The 17,560-nt window shown below is 38.9% G+C and overlaps 1 protein-coding gene across 9 annotated transcripts in view; it reads left to right on the top strand.

Moving 5' to 3' along the window:
- Positions 1-17,560, top strand: part of PEX1 (peroxisomal biogenesis factor 1) — an 18,498-nt gene continuing 938 nt past the window's right edge. Inside the window, exons 1-23 of one of the 9 annotated variants that reach the window (XM_085540577.1) lie at positions 1-201; positions 498-641; positions 735-818; positions 1,059-1,173; positions 1,263-2,029; positions 3,417-3,536; positions 4,545-4,668; positions 4,940-5,070; positions 6,249-6,349; positions 7,278-7,410; positions 8,193-8,289; positions 8,768-8,938; positions 9,424-9,578; positions 10,750-10,939; positions 11,128-11,294; positions 11,552-11,686; positions 12,189-12,253; positions 12,882-13,024; positions 13,108-13,211; positions 14,310-14,483; positions 15,290-15,520; positions 16,589-16,789; positions 17,076-17,206. In XM_085540577.1, coding sequence (XP_085396703.1) covers positions 6,300-6,349; positions 7,278-7,410; positions 8,193-8,289; positions 8,768-8,938; positions 9,424-9,578; positions 10,750-10,939; positions 11,128-11,294; positions 11,552-11,686; positions 12,189-12,253; positions 12,882-13,024; positions 13,108-13,211; positions 14,310-14,483; positions 15,290-15,520; positions 16,589-16,789; positions 17,076-17,206 — 2,147 coding nt within the window. In that variant the 5' untranslated portion in view covers positions 1-201; positions 498-641; positions 735-818; ... (4 more) ...; positions 4,940-5,070; positions 6,249-6,299. Of the gene's footprint in view, positions 202-497; positions 642-734; positions 819-1,058; positions 1,174-1,262; positions 2,030-3,416; positions 3,537-4,544; positions 4,669-4,939; positions 5,071-6,248; positions 6,350-6,973; positions 7,411-8,192; positions 8,290-8,767; positions 8,939-9,404; positions 9,579-10,749; positions 10,940-11,124; positions 11,295-11,551; positions 11,687-12,188; positions 12,254-12,881; positions 13,025-13,107; positions 13,212-14,309; positions 14,484-15,289; positions 15,521-16,588; positions 16,790-17,075; positions 17,207-17,560 lie in introns of those variants that run through there. The other 8 variants (XM_015853527.2, XM_015853528.3, XM_085540573.1 and 5 more) reach the window with 8 other exon arrangements.

Raw genomic sequence — 17,560 nt, forward strand, 5'->3', positions numbered from 1 at the left:
GGGAAGGAAGTGGGCGCTGCCGAGAAGCCGGGCGGAACGAGCAACTACAGCCCGGCCCACCCGGCTGGCGGCATGTGGGGCAGCGGTAACCCCGGCGGAGGGGCCGCTGGAGTCGCCGCGGTGACGGTTGTGCTGAGCGGGACCCGGGACTGCTTCCTTCACCTGCCCGCCGTGCTGGCCTCGCACCTCCGCCTGCAGCAGGTACGGGGACGAGATGGGGGCGGCCCGTTCGGAGGGGATTGTGGGAGAGAGGTTCTCCTTCCTCCCCCCATCGTATCCCGTCATCATGGCGGTGCTCAGAGCCCTCCTCGAGAGGACGCACAGTCACCACAGCGACAGCGCAGGGCAACCAGCCGCCCCCCGCGCCCTGCGCTGTCGCTGTGGTGACTGTGCGTCCTCCGAACGGGCCGGGACCCCTCGCCCCTGGACCCAGATGGGTCTGAGTATTTCTGAGTATGATTTGATAGTAATTCGTTTCATCTGCCTGATAATCACAGGGCCAAGCTGTCAAAGTATCCTGCCGTGATGAGCCCATCTACCTGAGCTGGATGGAAATGAGGCATCGAGGTCAGCGGGGTGAAAATATCGCAGAGATGAACAGGCATTTAGCAGAGAAGCTTGGCATTGCAGATGGAGAACAGGTTTGAAATGCAGGTCCCTTTTTTGAGTTTCTGAGTGGAGTTTTTATGTGTTTAAGGAGTTAAATTATTTAGAAATAATGTTGCTTCTGTCAGGTGTTCCTGGAGCCCTGTTCACACGTCTCCTCCTGTCAGCAAGTAGAAGTGGAACCGCTCTCAGCAGATGATTGGGAAATACTGGTAAGAAAACCTGTCCCACTGTTCACATCATTTCCATGCAGATGACAGAGAATATAGATACAAGCTTTTGTCGCAATCCCCTGTTCTTTTCTGCGCCTAAGCAAATGCTAAGTCTTGTGGGTTTTCATTGTATTTTATGTTTAACATGGTGTGTTAGAAAAAGATGTGGATCTTCTATGTTCAAGCACATTTTAAAGGTTGTACAAGTGTGTAGCTTACAATGATACCACTCTTTCCCAGGAACTGCACGCTTCCTCTCTTGAAAAGCATCTTCTGGACCAGATCCGAATCGTATTCCCCAAAGCCATCTTTCCTGTTTGGGTTGAACACCACACTCACGTTTACATCAGAATTGGTAAGCAGCAGTGAATGCTTTGCTGGTGCCTTGAGTAAGCTGTTTTGCAAGAGTGGATGCATTCATTCATCTGATTTATTCATACTCAGGTACACTTATGCCAGCAGCCCCCTATGGGAGATTAGAACCTTGCACGGAGCTTCTGATCTGCCCCAAAGCGCGTGAGCTTGAGGAAAACATCGTAGACATGCCTTCTACAGAAAGTGACATCTTACTCAAGAGCTTTGTGAAAAATAGCATGGAGCAAGACATAACTGTAAAGGAGCCTTTTGCCAGTCAACCTCACTTAAACCCAGGAGTCCCTGAACAGAGTAAGGCTGATGCAAATGTGACGTTTGGCTCAAGTGTTCTCCCAAATATGTGGAATTTCATAGGGAGCATTTTCTCTCGTACAGCTGAACAGAAACAAAAGACTCTGTGTGATAAGGATGAAATGAGCGCCTTCAAAGACAAGCTGCTGAACTTAATTCACATGGATTCCATTTTTAGAGTATGCCAGTCCCAGCCTCCCAGCGTACAGAACGCATCAGCTGTTCATGCATTTCTGAAACACGGTGCCATTCATGTTTTTCCACAGAATTTAGAATATACTGATTTGGATCCAAATGCTGTAGTAACTTATGGGAAAATTAACGGGCTGCTTTCCCCCAGACAGCGTCATCAAGAAGCAAAGCAAAATCTGCCATCTGAAAAGCAAAAACATTTGACTAGTACGCAAGACAAAAAAAATTCCAATAACATTCAAGCGTCCAGTGAGGGGTCTGTTGTTCAGATCGTTTGGAATGGATTTGAAGACCTAAAGAGTGTCATAGAGTATGGCAACGGTGGGGAAGCCCTACATGTTGGAAGAGTTTGGGTCAGTTTGAGCACACTATCTTTTGGGGCTTTATTGGATAATGTTTACTATTGGATAACTGGAGCTGGCTAGTTGATGTGCAGTTCGAGGATAGGCTTTGCAGAAGGTTCTTGAGTAAAGTCAATATAATATAACTGCTAGAGCACCTTGCTAAGCCATCTGTCTGGCATTACCATCATGCAGTGTACACTGGGTTCTGCACCCCTAGTATTTCAGCACCAAGTAGGGAAAACCATTCAGTGTTGCTGGAAGTGCATATTTTCTTCAAAATCTGTTGGCAGCCGTACATGAGAACATGAATGTATCTGTTCATGCGCATTCAGTAATGCTTAATGAAGTGTTTCTTCCTCAGATACTGCTTTAAAATACGCTCTGGACTCTAGTTGTCATCATGCTATCAAGTAGAGGCATAATGTATCCTATTGCTACCTGATGTTTACAGGTGCTTTTAGATACCGTAGAAGTTTTCATTAAAATCTTACTGTACTATCAAATAATTAGCTTTTATACCATTTAAAATCGCTTAATCTGTTACATATCGTTTTCTGTAGGGTGACACAGTCCCAGTGTGCAGACACTGACATTTCAGCTTATTTCGACAGCGCTATACAGCCTTCTTATGTTCTTTCTTTCCTGGAAACACACACAGGATCAAGAGAGATAGATCAAATGCTCTCCAAGTCACCATTTGACTATTTTGACATGTTACACTTCTCACCATTTGCTCACTCTTTTATCAAGAGCGAGAGCAAAAACCTGCAGTAACGTTTACCACAGAATTGTTTGAGAGGAGCAGTTTTCCAAATGTCAGCAACCATCAAGTCTTTCAGACTTCATAAATATTTGTGAGACACGTTTCCAAAATGAAAACAGTTAAAACAAAGCAGAATATTTGAAAAATAGTTTCCCTTTTAAGGGGGAACTGACTGGTACAGCTCAGGAAAACTGGAATTCTGTCTACATTGAAAGTGTGTGCAACTTCGATCTGTATAACAGGCTGTTTATACATAACCTGCCCATGTAAAATTAATTGCAATCACCAAATGTTGTGTTCTTGCAGCATTCAAAGAATTAAGAGGAATTCTTTTCCAGTCTTCTTCTCGTTTATTAAATGATATAAAGTTAATAGACAGTCAGCTGTAGCAGGTGTTCTCGCAAGTAGGACAAAAAGCACTCAGAAGTGGAAGTGAGAGAAAACAATTTGAATTCCAGCATCAGTTTCATGGTTTCTTAAATCTGTTGTAAATTACAATGAATAAACCAGCAGTGATCAAATGTAAGGCTCTGTTGGTGTTGAAGGAACTGTTATTGTACTCTGTATGCAATATTGTAATGGTTTTATTTTCTGATGTTTCCTTTTTCTTTGCTTTTATTTTAAATATTTCAGATTCCAGATGGCCTGAGAAAAAAGCTGCGTATTGAAATGCATTCAACAGTCCGAATTAAGTCACTTGAATCTATTCCTAAGATTCCTGTATCTCTTAGACTGCAACCCAAACAGAACTTAGTGAGTTGATATTCTTGGTCATGTATTTGTTTGTAGGTTGGGAAAAAATAATGTTGCTCTGGTCAAAGTTGTCTGTGTTATTTTGTTGTTGTGTGTCTTCTGTTTTTAATGTTTTATTTGTTTGTTATGTGATAACTTAGAAGTTATCTATCATGTATGACAGCATTCCAAAGGAATATGGTTTTTCCTTTGTAAGTCAGTAAAATCAAGAAGATGCAGTGATCTAACAAAGCTTATCTAATAATACTATTCTGTATTTTGGTCGCTGACACTTAGGTTGTTGAACTTTGTCTTGCATGTGGTAAGTACTTCAAATAGTTCCGCATCTTACCTGTAAAATTTGTCTATTTCAAGGACATGATGGAGATCACAGTGGGTGAAGGTGGTAGAACCTCCAAATTTTTACTCCTGGCTTCCTCAATCCATTGGTCAAATACTGCGTGGTACCTCTGAAGTCATCAAGTCTTCCTTTGTTTTCAAAGTGAGAAAGTGCCTTGCATATGAAAAAAGATATCGGCACTGAGAGGACATGTGCTGATAGGGAGGAGATGCATGTTCTGTTTAGGAACTGATTAGGAAGCAGGGTGTACAGGAAAGGTGGGTACAGTGCCTGCCCAGAGTTAATGACAGGTTGGTGTTGGTGGTAACCTGGTACTGTTTCAAACCCAGGAGCTGAGTAGTACTTTTGGATCTTGAAATACAGATAAATAAAATAATAAAAACTTATTTGTGCATTACATCAGTGTTCCAGAGATAAAATGGTTAAAGGCAGTGGAAGAGTCCATTGTCACTGTAGCAGAGGCAAAGCAGCAAAGTAGCAGGTGCTTTCTACAGAGCATGTGACAGAAATGGTGGTTGTTGGCATAGTGTTATTTTCCAAATGAATAAAACCATCATCTTCTTCCAGCTTTGCTACTATAAGAGAATCAAACGCTCTATGCATAGAAGGAGAACAGTCATAGTAACACCTTGTTTCATGTCCCTCTTTGACTCTGTTTTCCCATGTAGCATAAAGAAACAAGTGAAGATGATGTTAAATGTGCTTTCAGTGCTTGGCTGAGGGATTCTGCTACAGAAGATCTTCCATGGATAATGACAAGTTCAAACTGTATACAGCTGCTTATTAAAGAAGGTAAGAGCCACGTTATAGCAATCATAACTCTTCATTAGGAATTTTACTTAGGCAATATACCTTTTGTAATCTCTATGTTCTCTATTTAACGTAACATATCTCTTTATGCCGGAACTGTAAACATACACTAAAGTTTACTCATAATTAACTTCTTTAATGATTTCATTTTATGTTATACTTGGTATTTCTAAATATGTCAATAATTCATCTTGTGAAGAATAGAACTTGAAATGACTAGGAATCTTAGTGGTTGTTCCTTCTGTTTTTACAGGAATGGAGGAGTTTGTCCTTAGTGTAGTGGATCACGTGCACACTGAAGAAGATAAGTCTGAGAATACTTTTATACTGAGTCCCAGTTTGCTGCAAAGGACTAATATACAAGTAAATATCCCATAGTATCAGGTATCAAGTAATTTAAATTGTTATATTTGGTTACAAGTAAATTATATGTAGCATTTTAAATAATTGTCAGAATGTTCATTAACTTATAGCTGCATTCTTTGTGTTATTTTATTTCCTGAGGCATTGGTCAGATTCCAGGCATTCCTGGAAATTTAGTTGTCATTGAATTTCATAGTCAGCATCAAGCTGCCAGGAAAATCAGAGCAGAGGGAAGTCAGTATTGCCCAGGTTTGAACATCCCATCCTTATCTGTAGTCTTGGTCTGTGAACCACTGTAAAATCACTTCAGGCTGTATCTGGCAGAACAGGAGCTGATTCTACAAAGATGAGACATAATGCCCATTTAAACTTTATTTCTGCTTTCCCTTTTATATGGTTTGTGCCCTCTGTTTCTTTACCTTTCATTTCCCAGAAAGCTTAAAAAAATTGGGATTAGGGTTTCCATTAATAATGTTGGTTGAGCCAACGTCCTTGACTCCGGGTTATAATAGTAGGATAGCTTTTTTTTTTTTTTTTTTTTTTAAGCTTTTAAACTGGTAGAGTTAAATTTTAGTGGAGAATTGAGATGTCCTGTTTTGGCTGCTCAGAATAGATTTTTGTCTGCAAAGATTAAGGTTCCTGTTGAGCACAAGTAGAAAAGCTTGATTTCTACTGGAATTTGAGAAGAGAAGGAGCCTTCTACAAATGGTGAGAGCGACCAGTGTTAAGATGAAAGGACAGTGTGCATTTGTTAACAGCATTTACTGTTAGCAAACTGTCCTATTTGCTAGTTTAGCATTTCATATTTACTCCCTGGTAAACTAGACTGTGAAAAAAGCCAGGTTTTTCAACCAGATCCGTTTCCTTGTCTGACTGATCATCTTGCCTCACAGGTGTTGATGCCAGCACAACAAGGAGTACACAGAAAAAGGTTAAGGGTAGAGAAAGATACAATGGTCTGCACAGTCTGACATGAAACATCACTTGTCCTACTCACAGTTTACATCATTGTAAGCACCAGGTTATATTTTGGAATTATTTTATCCATGTCATTTTACCAATACATCTTTCTTCCAGGCAAATTAGGCTTCAGGAAGGCATACTTATTTATAGAGATTCCAAAAAAGGGGTTGACACTTCTATACTCTTCTGCTGTAGCTGTATTAAGTGTTAAGTACTAACATTTTCCTTTGTTGTAGGTTCTCTTACATCCTCTAACTCAAAAAGCTGATGCTGACACCCAACCACCTATGCGTGATACAGACAGAAACCTTCCTTACAAAAGACTAAACCATTTAGGGTGAGACATCTTCATAGTAGAAAATGCACGAGGGAATGGGAAATAATGAAAAAGAATATTAGTGAAAGTGCATTTTTTTTTTCCTTTTTGAATTGAGTCAGATCCTACAGCCTGATTCTGCATCATTTGGTATTTTGACTTGTGTCAGGCTCAGCCCTTTCTATGATATTGCTGCTGTCATTTGTATAAGGGCAAACAGTGGTGCTGTATAGTGAACTTCAAGTGGGGTTAAGAAAGAGGGGACTCAAGAGACTTGTGGTAGTATGCTATTGACATTTTGAAAGGCGACTGAGAACATGAGCTTGATGAGGCAATGGGAGCTGACCAAGGGGTAGCATGGTAGGGTAGGGATGTAAAAAAACAAGCTTTATTTCTTCATTTTGTTTTTCACAAATACAATACAAAATACAAAACAGGCAGACTTGCTGGTGGTGAACCTGAAAGGGGCACTGTTGTGTCAAAAGACACAAAGATTTGAGACATGTGAAGGATAAAGATGTCTGCAAGTGAACTACGTGCTGCTTTAGTCCTGAAAGGCTGGGTTATCTGACCCAGATGTGCACCATGTGTTAGCAATTCATTGTATTCATTAAGAGGCTGTTGTATTCATTAAGAGGCTGTTACTTGGGCCTTCAACGAGGTGAAACTCCAAAAGCTGAAGTTAGCTCTGTTGTCTGAGACCCACTTCCTGCTAGGGTGATATACATTGAGTGATTAATTGTTCAACAAACAGAGGTGATCTGCTTTGTCTGTGCCCCCTGTGTGTTACCTCTACAGAATAAAGGTGCTGTCTTTTCAGGTTTAGTTGTGAAAATATGCATTAATTTGCATATTCAGTATCAAAACCTCACTATACTACGATTATTAATATTTACATCATGTGTGCTGATGCTGCTCTAGGCCATTTAATGTTTTATGTGCTGTTCAGGGGAGTGGACAAATTAGGAGCGTCTTCTTTTGAACACATAAGCCACAGTCTTTTGGGTCGTCCTTTATCTCAGAAGCTGGCTGGTATCGCTGTGGGACTGCGAAGTGGAGGGGTGCTTCTCACAGGGGGGAAGGTATGTGTTCTACTGCTTTGCACTTGCAAACTCCTCCTCAGCGGTCTTCCACAGTTACAGAACTGTTTTCATTAGTTCTCTTTGTCACCATGTAAATTCAAGGAACTAAAGGACAAGCTGAAAAACAAGCAGTTAGCTGAACAGAGTTGATATGGTAGAACATTATGTATGTCCTATTACATTATATATTTGCAATTACTGTGTGTATATGTGTGTATATATATACACACGTGTATGTGTGTTTTATGTACATACACATATATCCATCTATATGATACTATGATGATATATAGGTAGTTATATAAATTTAAAGATTGGTAGCAATACAATTTCAGTTTATCTCCATAGGTTGTTAATCTACTGTATGTTTATATAGTGGGTGCTTCTTGTCTCTGAAATACGTGAAAGTAAGAAGACAGTATTTTCTCTTATTTTCTAACTAACATAAAATGTCAGTACAGTCGATGCTCTGCTATGAGCGTCTCTTGTAGTGGCATTTAACACCACATTCCATCATAATACAAACAACACTGATAAAAGTGGAATCACAGCACTGTTTGTAGTGGATGTAACCGCTCCAAATTTGACCTAGGCTTGTTTCAGCCTATGGCTTCAGTCCCTACCAAGTGATGCAGAGCCGGAATAAGTGTATGATTCTGAGGAGTAAAACCAAAGTGCTCCCAGCCCTCCCAGCTCAGCTGATGTATATTTGATAAAAATTCTACAGAAACAGAAGCATGTAGTTCTGTAACTTATATATTAGCTCACATTTATTTTTACAGGGAAGTGGAAAATCAACATTAGCAAAAGCCATCTGCAAAGAAGCTTTTGATAGACTGGATGCTCATGTAGAAGTAATTGATTGCAAAGCTTTAAGAGGTATGGTAGTACCTGTTTCTTTCTCAAACAATTGCTTTATGACAAAGAACCATAATTATGAAGTTACCATATCTAATTTTTCTGTTTTATTGTTAAATTTCCTTTTGCAAGGAATCTTATTTCACCTCTGTCAGCTTCTGTCCCTCATACCACCACTGCATTCAAACCACTCTTGCCATGTTTATTTTAAGTTGATAAAATGAGGAGAAAGTGGCAGGTTTAACTGTGTGTTTCTTCAGCTTTGCTGGCTGGAACAAATGTAAAAAGTTAAGTGTTAGGGATTGCTTGTGTTAGTGAAAGTAGGTTTTTGATAGAACATGTAGCCTCATGCTGATTCTGCTTTAAAATGGGTATCTGGATTTATAGGAGCGCATGTAAGCTAGCTGAATCCAAGTATTGGTATATTACTTGAGCAAGATATGCCAGTCTATCTTTTTATCCTGTTCTGTTTTGTCATTAAACTTTGTTTATCTTTTAGGAAAAAGATTAGGAAACATAAGGAAAAATGTAGAAGAAGCTTTTTTAGAGGCATCATGGAGACAACCATCCATTATTTTAATGGATGATCTTGATCACATTGTTGGAGTACCTCCTACACCAGAGCATGAGAACAGCCCAGAAGCAGTTCAGAGCACTAGACTTGCTTATGGTAATGCTCTACTACTTGTATCTGGATAAACGTGTAAAGCAACCTAGAATTTCTGGCACCTCAGTTGTACTGTCCCAGCTGGATAACTCTGTCTCTGTCATTATTGTCTCTGAACAGTGTGGTATGTATCTAGATTGGAGTTCATACCACAGAAATATATTGTTAAGTATTCTGTGGTAGATATCATCGGTAATTTTGCAAAAATTTGGCTTTTTAAACAGCACTTTTGATGACATTTAGTAATGGAATGTGCTGTCCCCAAAAAAATAATTGTATTGTTTGTTTGGGATGCTTGGAGGATTTTCATTGTATTAATTTGGCTTGGTTTTGTTATTTTGTTGTTAAAAAAGTCTTTAAACGGAAGTATAAAGAAAATACTTTGTATTTTTTAATGTTTTTTATTTTCTCTGTATATAATGTATGTAATCAAATACAGAATCTTTTTGTTACTTTGCAATTCCTTCAGCAACGTCTTCTCTGTTTAGTTTTGAAAGATCTGATAAAAGAAGTTATTTCCTTGGGGAGTTTGATTGCATTGATTGCTACAAGTCAGTCTGAACATGCTCTACATCCTTGCCTGGTTTCTGCTCAAGGAATTCATATATTTCAGTGTTTCAAATGTATCCAGTCACCAGACCAGGTAAATCTGGGCATTTATTAATTTGATTGCAATGTTGTTTGCCTTCCCTGCAGTCTTAAATACAATACTGGGACAGCTACAGGAATTGTAGGTTACTCTGGGGGATGAGAAGAAACCTGGATATCTTAGAAACTATTTAATGATAGATACTGCAGAACTCCTGTGTGACATTATAAGGCTAAGAAGTAAGCCAGTGAAAATTCCCAGTTGGTTCTATTATCCTCAGTGGAGAGAAAAAAGATGTTATTTTATTCAAAGGATGGTTCAGTTCAAATTAAAACAAGTTAGGCTGTCCAAGATAGGTGAGATGTTCTTTCAAAGTTGCTTCTCCAGAATTCCTTTGCGGGTAACAAGAGAACATGTAGATTGCTGTAGTTAGTTGAGACTTAGCTTAAATGTGTTATTTAAATTAAATGTGGAGGTTTTTTCTGCCTCTTAGAGGAATAAGTATGTGCTAACATGTTAATTACATCTTAAACTGTTATTAAAACTGAATTTTATGAGCAGGTTTGGGATTGTTTTTCTATACTCAAATTAAATATAATTCATATAGTCCCTTTTGGAACAGGAAAAAGGAAAGAGGGAAGAATAAACAGTATGACTTTATTGCAGGAGGCAGTAGGCCCTTGTGACATGAGGTTATGGCAACTGATTGGTGTTTAACACAGGTAGCTCCTACCTGCTTTGGTGCTGGTGTTTTGTTGTTGTGGTGCTTTTTTTAATACTAATAAATGAATAAGGATGAGGCACCAGTGGAAAAGTCAGGTTTTCAAAAGCTGTTGAATTATTTGTTGTATTTTTATCTAACACAACCTATTTCACATCCAGTATGTTCTGCTTGTATCAGCACAAAGGAAAATGTGTTCATTTTTCTTATGAAACAAAAGCATTGGTGTGAAACAGCAGAATATGAAGGGTGGGAGTTTGTTTTGCTATTATTGTTAGATTTAAGACAACTGGCAGTGCAAACCTTTGGGTCTGTAAAACTGGTGAGTTTCTTGAAGTTCGGCTTAAGAGCTGACTTTATTTCTGTGCCTACTCACATTTTGTCATTTGAAGATTCCATGATGGTGATGTTTGAGGTAACTGATACGTGTTTGCTTCCTGAACTTCTGAAAGCCCTTTCAGCAGAAAACTGAGCATATGCTTCCTGCCCAATTCTGTTTTTCAGAAGCAGAGATATGAAGTGCTCTGTTCTGTAATGAAAAATAAACTGAACTGTGATGTGAAGAAGTTCCCTGATCTGGATCTCCAATATGTTGCAAAGGAAACAGAAGGTTTTGTTGCTCGAGATTTTACTATGCTGGTTGATCGTGCCATTCATGCCTGTATTTCTAACCAGAATGGATTTCAACATGGCGGTACGTTCACTATAAAAATCTCTGTTTCATATTCTAACTTCTATTACCCAGAACTTTTTAGAATACACAAATGGAAAGCCAAATTTTGTTTATGCTTAAAATGTCTTGAACTGTTACATATTGTGTGGAATTTGTTACTTTTAGGTTGCATGTCATTTTTTCTGTCTTTCTTTTTTCCTTTAAAGCAGAATTGAATCTGTCGACTGTGGATTTTCAGAAAGCTTTAAAAGATTTTACTCCGTTAGCTCTGAGAAACATCAGCCTTCATAAACCTAAGGACATTGGCTGGGATAGGATAGGTGGCTTAAAAGATGTGAAGCAAATACTCCTGGATACCATCATGTTACCTGCAAAGGTATGCAGTAGTTTTAAATCGGTTACGTGAACTTCGCACATTTTGTTAGTAGAACAGTTATGATTTTTAAGAGGTGGCCCAATATTTGACAAAAAGAAGACAAACATGATTTATAAGCTGCTTTTCTGTCTTCCCAGCCTTCAAGTATCTTCCACTACCAGAGAACTCTTTGACCATACCCTTCAAAAACCACCCACCAGGGCACTCTAGAATAATGGCATGTTTCATACCATGTCTTGTTTGGTGTTGTTTTCCAGTATCCAGAGTTATTTGCGAACCTGCCTATACGACAGAGATCAGGAGTCTTGCTCTATGGAGCACCTGGAACAGGAAAAACACTGTTAGCAGGAGTAGTTGCTCGAGAGAGTGGAATGAATTTCATCAGTGTCAAAGTAAGAAGAAAATTAATTGATTCCTTTGATTAACTGAATTAAGTAGCTTAATATAATAGTTATGAGTAGGTGCTTGTGAAGGCAAAATACCAAAGTTAAAAACTCGTCAAAAATAGAGAATGTGTGTCTGTGGATATCCAAGCATCTGACTTTCTGGAGCTTCAGAGTTTTATGACTGATTGTTTTTTTAAAATCATTTTTAATTAAGCAGAATAATAAACTTTAATTGGATCATCCTAGTTGCCCATTTTATTAATAAAAACAAATACTGAATTTTGATTCCATGGGACAAGAAGTTGGGCAATACATTTTAAACGTATTTTCAAAATACAGTGTAAATTGTTACTTGTGGTACAATAACACATATTGTGCTACACTGGAATAATGCTGGCATTCTCTTGGACACAGCTTACCTCACTCCAGTGTGTAAAATCAATGCTGGTGTTAAATGACACGTTGAAGTCATAAATGTATAACATGTTTGTTCTTTTCCCTCTTTTAGGGACCAGAGCTGCTCAGCAAATATATTGGAGCAAGTGAGCAAGCAGTCCGAGATATCTTTAACAGGTTGGCTTTATAAGGATTTCTGATGTTATCAGTAGATTTTATTGGTTTAAGCTCTGTGGAATGATTTTGTTCTCAGAGAGATACAGTTATCAAATTGTTTTGTTCCAGAAAGGGGGTCAGTAGATTGCCAAGATCTGAACATCATCTTTTAGGAACTTTCCTATGAACAGTTGAGATCAGGGTGCACTTCTGATGTTGATTTTCCTATTTCTCTGCGCTTTAGATTGCTTAGCAATGAACATAGTACATAGAGTCAAACCAGACTTGGTATTGAGGTCCTTGGGGCCAATAGTTCTGTTTTTACAAATCTACCCTAATTTGAGCCTCACTGCTTCCTAATGTAAATCTATTCTTCACAGCCTTTGCTTCTCATGTACTTCGCGGTGTACGCAGTCTTTATATTGTATCTATATAATTCAAGACTATGCTTGAAGTGGTTGAATTTTGAAGCTTTCTTGTGTATTAACACAATTGAATACTTCAGAAAGGGAAATTGGAGGAGAAAATACATCATAAAAATGAGCAGTGATTCCATAGAAAACAAATTCATCAGAAGCTCTAACTTTTACAGGAGACAAGTTTTTTTTATTCTCTTGTTGTATCTAACTGAATGGTGTTTGTCTTTAAGAGCTCAGGCAGCCAAACCTTGCATTGTGTTCTTTGACGAGTTTGATTCCATTGCTCCTCGCCGAGGTCATGACAACACTGGAGTTACAGACCGAGTAGTTAATCAACTGTTGACTCAATTGGATGGTGTGGAAGGTTTACAAGGTAAAAACTCATCTGTGTGCCCCTTCCCTCCTTGCGCAGATGTTTAGCAGGTCTTAATGATATTTTCTTCATGTTTTCCAAAGGTGTTTATGTGCTGGCTGCTACTAGTCGCCCAGATTTGATTGATCCTGCTTTGTTAAGACCAGGTCGACTTGATAAGTGCCTGTACTGTCCGCCTCCAGATCAGGTGAGAAAACAAAATGTTTTATGTGAGAAACCAGGAAAACTGGGAACCTACTGGGCTTCAGTTAATCTCCATTTCTTTATATTTCAAATCTGGCCAAACTGGACTCCTTTGCACAGCTCCAATTGCATGTAAAAATTCACTCAAGAATGAAATCATATTCTGGTGATTGAAACTGATTAAAAAAAAGTGTAATAATAAATGTTCTGTAGCAGCAAACTATTCCGCAGGAATTAGTTGCAGGGTTATGTTTATAATCTTTTGCATCTTCCTGTGTATTGTAAATCCAATAGATCGGCTGTTTGGTTGAGACATTGAACCTACAGGCATTCCCAACCCTTGATTATCTGAAGTTTTCAGAGCAGATCCATTTTGAATTCTTGTTGATTCCACCCTTTACTTACAATTAATTTTGACTGTTCGAGTTCTTCTAAGTCAGATGTGTCACTATCTAGGAAAGGAATTCTTTAAGTTCATTTTGGATCAGGCCGTTAAGGCTGTACAATGCTTGTCTTTGGTTCCCCATTTTATGAAAAGAAAAAAAGTCTTATGACTGTGCTGTTCGTTTTCAGATTAATTGGAAAGATTAACAAATGCCACATCCTTTCATTTTTGAATATACACAGTGATGTTCCTGCAGGCCAGGAATGCAAATGTTCTGAATCCTTCCTTTTTAAATGCTGGTTTAGAATATAATCCTTCAAGTAAATGGAAGTGCTTGCTACTTCCATCGTATTTCTCTATACAAAAGGAAATATGACTAGCACAGTTCAGCATCATATTTTGTTTATATGACACATATAAAAATCTCAGATATTAGATGGGTATTTAGAGGAATATATTTCTGTGTTCTCTACAGTGTTTGGTACAGCTGCTCTTAACCTTGTCAGGAAAAGGTAACAGAGGTCATGTCTATGTTTTAAAGTTTGATTGTTATTCAGTATATCCAAGAAGTACTATTATTAGGGTAGTATCTTTAATGAAGATAATTCCGCCCTCAGAAAGAAATTTGCTTGTGACAGGGACAAAGCGCTCCCTGGGAGGGGAGAATGAAAATAACAGGTTGCTTTACTGACAGTTGTTTCTTCTCTTTCTTTACAGAGTTCACGCTGCGAAATCTTAAAAGCTCTCAGTCATTCTCTGTCCTTGGCAAATGATGTAGACCTTGAGTATTTGGCTGCAAAAACAGAGCACTTCACAGGGGCTGACCTAAAAGCTTTATTATACAATGCTCAGTTAGAGGCTATACATAATTTAAGCTCAGGTTTAACCCAGGTAAATAATACAGGTATAAGAAATTCTCTCTTCATGTTTGTGTGCTGGTATGTTTGAAGAGGTTAATTCTATCCATTCTGTCTTCATCAAAACTGTTTAATAAGAATTAAAATTATAATGTGTATGGCATCATGTGAGAATAACGTGACAAATTAAATAGTTTTTAAAGACAAGACTTCTTTAATTTTTGTGAGAAGCAGTTAGTATGAGAAAGATTTATTTTAGCCAAATCTCTTTATTGTTGCTGCGAGAAATGACTGATAGACCAAAAAGAGGAATCCCTCAAAGCTTTGGAAGAGTATCTAGCAAATCCTGTTCTGAACTGACACAATTGCAGTGATGGAGGAAGCAAGGAACTAATGGGTTTTATGGAGAACTCTGACGGATTTAATGTGATCTGAGGTTTGGGAGGTGCAGAAAGAGGATGGTGAAATATGCAGGGGCCTTCCAGGGTCCAGCTAATACCCATCTTCCAAGGTACAGGACCCCACTGTAAGTTTTTATTTCATGTGAATGATTCCTTTCCTCTTCTAAATTCTGCTCAGCCACCTGCCATCACATTTTTAAAGCCTGTTTTGCTCTAGCTTGAAAGGGGCAGGCATGGCTTCCGCTACTTGGAGATCAAAGGAAACGTGGGTTTAGTGGCATGAAAGCAAGGGTGCTTGTATTCCAAGAGAAGGATTACTAGAAACAAATGCAGATCAATACTTTTGTTTGAACTATACATTAAATATGTTAATGCATTACAGACTGCAGTTAGCTGTGAGTTAACACCTGTAAACGTTCTGCTCTGTTCTTGGTTGCAGGATTTTGGTTCTAGTTCTGATAGTGACTTCAGTCTGTCTTCTATGGTTTTTCTAAACCATAGCAGTGGCTCAGATGACTCAGCAGTAGATGGAGAAGCAGCACCTGAGCAATCTCTTATTTCTTTGGACATGTCTGAGTTGCTTCCTGAAGATCCGAGGTCCAACATGTACCGTCTGTATTTTGGAAGCTCTTATGAATCAGAGCTGGGAAATGGAACTCCCTCAGAACTGGTAAATCACACTCTCAATATTTTGAATTCTCTAAAAGTTATCAGTTGTGGAGCAGTCTTCATCCTGTGCCTTATGGGTCCAGCGAGGGGACCAAGGTGGGAGATTCCATCTGACATAACACAATGTGGATTTCTCTACGACTCTGAATCTTCCATTGCTGTTCTTAGAAGTAGAACTTCTGTTGTTGCAGAATTGCACTGCACTGAAATCAGCGCGTTTTCTGGCTGTCTTGGAGGTAGGGATGTGCCATTGCTAGCCAGCGCCTGTGTCAGGGTGCTGACGGGTCTCATTTGGCTGCCAGGTAAATATAGCAGAACATGCAGTCTCTGAGCTCCTTACAGTGGAGAGATGACTTCAGAGTTCTCATGTGATCCATTTGTTCTGAGGATCTGTTGTAGGACTGTATTTACAGGTGGTAAAATCTTGTTTTCAAAACTGCCTTGCGTTGTTTCCTAAAGCCAAAAAGAGCTTCTCCTGACACTGGAGAATTTCTGACTGCTAAGTCTCATAAGGTGCTTTTGTGTTTTATCTTGGGTTATACATGGTAGTGTTTCAGTAATGTATCTTTAGAGACTTAAATCTTCCTCTAGCTGCGGAATTTCTTCAGTGATGCTACAAGGACTTTCATCTCTCAAAACTTTGGAACTTTGAAGTTGCTTTTATCCGGTGCACAGAGAATTTGGAGGTGATAGAAAATGAAGCGTTGTCATTCCAAAGCTAACTGCATGAACTTCCTCAGATTTCAGAACCACTGATTTTTCACACATAAAAAAAAGCAATGTAAATTACTAGGCATTTATTCAGGAGGGTTGTGGAGTCTCCTTCTGAGGAGGTATTCAGGACCCACCTGGACACCTACCTGTGTGACCTGGTGTAGGGAACCTGCTTTGGCAGTTGGACTCGATGATCTCTGGAGGTCCCTTCCAACCCCTACCATTCTGTGATTCTTTTTTTTACATAGGCTGTTGCAAAAACAATAATTGGTAGGAAAGTAAGCTAAATGTTAATGTTTGAGCTGCTCTGCTTGCTCATAGTAAATTAACATGTTTCTTTTTGTGATCAATTTAGAGCTCCTTGTGTTTGTCTGGACCAAACTCTATAAGTCACGATTTTACCAACGTCTCTCAAAGAGACACGGCATCGTCACAACCTTCAATGCTTAGAACAGTCTCCCAAGAAGACTCACTGGAAAATAACCAAGAGCAGCAAACAGAGCACCTGAGGACAGAGATCAATGCGGTCAAAGCCAATTACAGAAGCAAGAATGGAGTATGACAGTTTTTTGTTATATTTAGTCTTAGCACTTCCTTTCCCCCGTATTTCATTAGGTTCTAATAAATAATTCAATCAACAGTGTTAACTATAACATAACAAAAATAACAAAGATGAGTTCTGCTTTGAGGAAAATAAGCCAGGCATGTGTTACTAATGTAGGGGGAAGCAGTGATGGTAATTATAATGTGTGATGGGGAGGGTCCAGAGTTACTGATACTCGTGGCAGCAATTTCCTGTTTCTGTGGTAATTCCTCATTGTTTGTTTGTGGCTGTTTTCCAGGAGGACAGCACCCTTCGTCAGTCTGTGCTTGCCAAGAACACTTTAATTATTACCCAGTCCCATTTGATGACTGCTCTTGAGGGTATAAGACCATCCATTAGCCAAGATGACTGGAAGAATTTTACTGAACTGTAAGCATTGTATTTTTTATTATCATCAGTTGTGAGCTCGAATGGAGATTTGGTCTTTCCACATTTCTTATTCATCAGAACCACAGCAGTTATTTAATGGTACTCTATGTGGTGAAGGGTATGGAAATTGAGTGGTTTCTGACAGAGGTTTTGTTCCCCAGTACTAAGCTACACCATAGAAAGAGAAAATTATCCTACCAGTCTGGTGTCTTTTATTGTTTTTATTAACCTGGGAACTAAAAATTTTAATCCCAGACCCAAAACCCCTTTTATTATGTTAAAAGCTATATCAGATTCTGATTCTCTAAAACATAAAGCCAGGTCCTGCCTGTTCCCATTGAGTGGCACTCCACC

This window comes from Coturnix japonica, chromosome 2 (genome assembly GCF_054131305.1).
Source record: "Coturnix japonica strain WE chromosome 2, WE-NBRP24, whole genome shotgun sequence".
NCBI classification, from domain to species: Eukaryota; Metazoa; Chordata; class Aves; order Galliformes; family Phasianidae; genus Coturnix; species Coturnix japonica.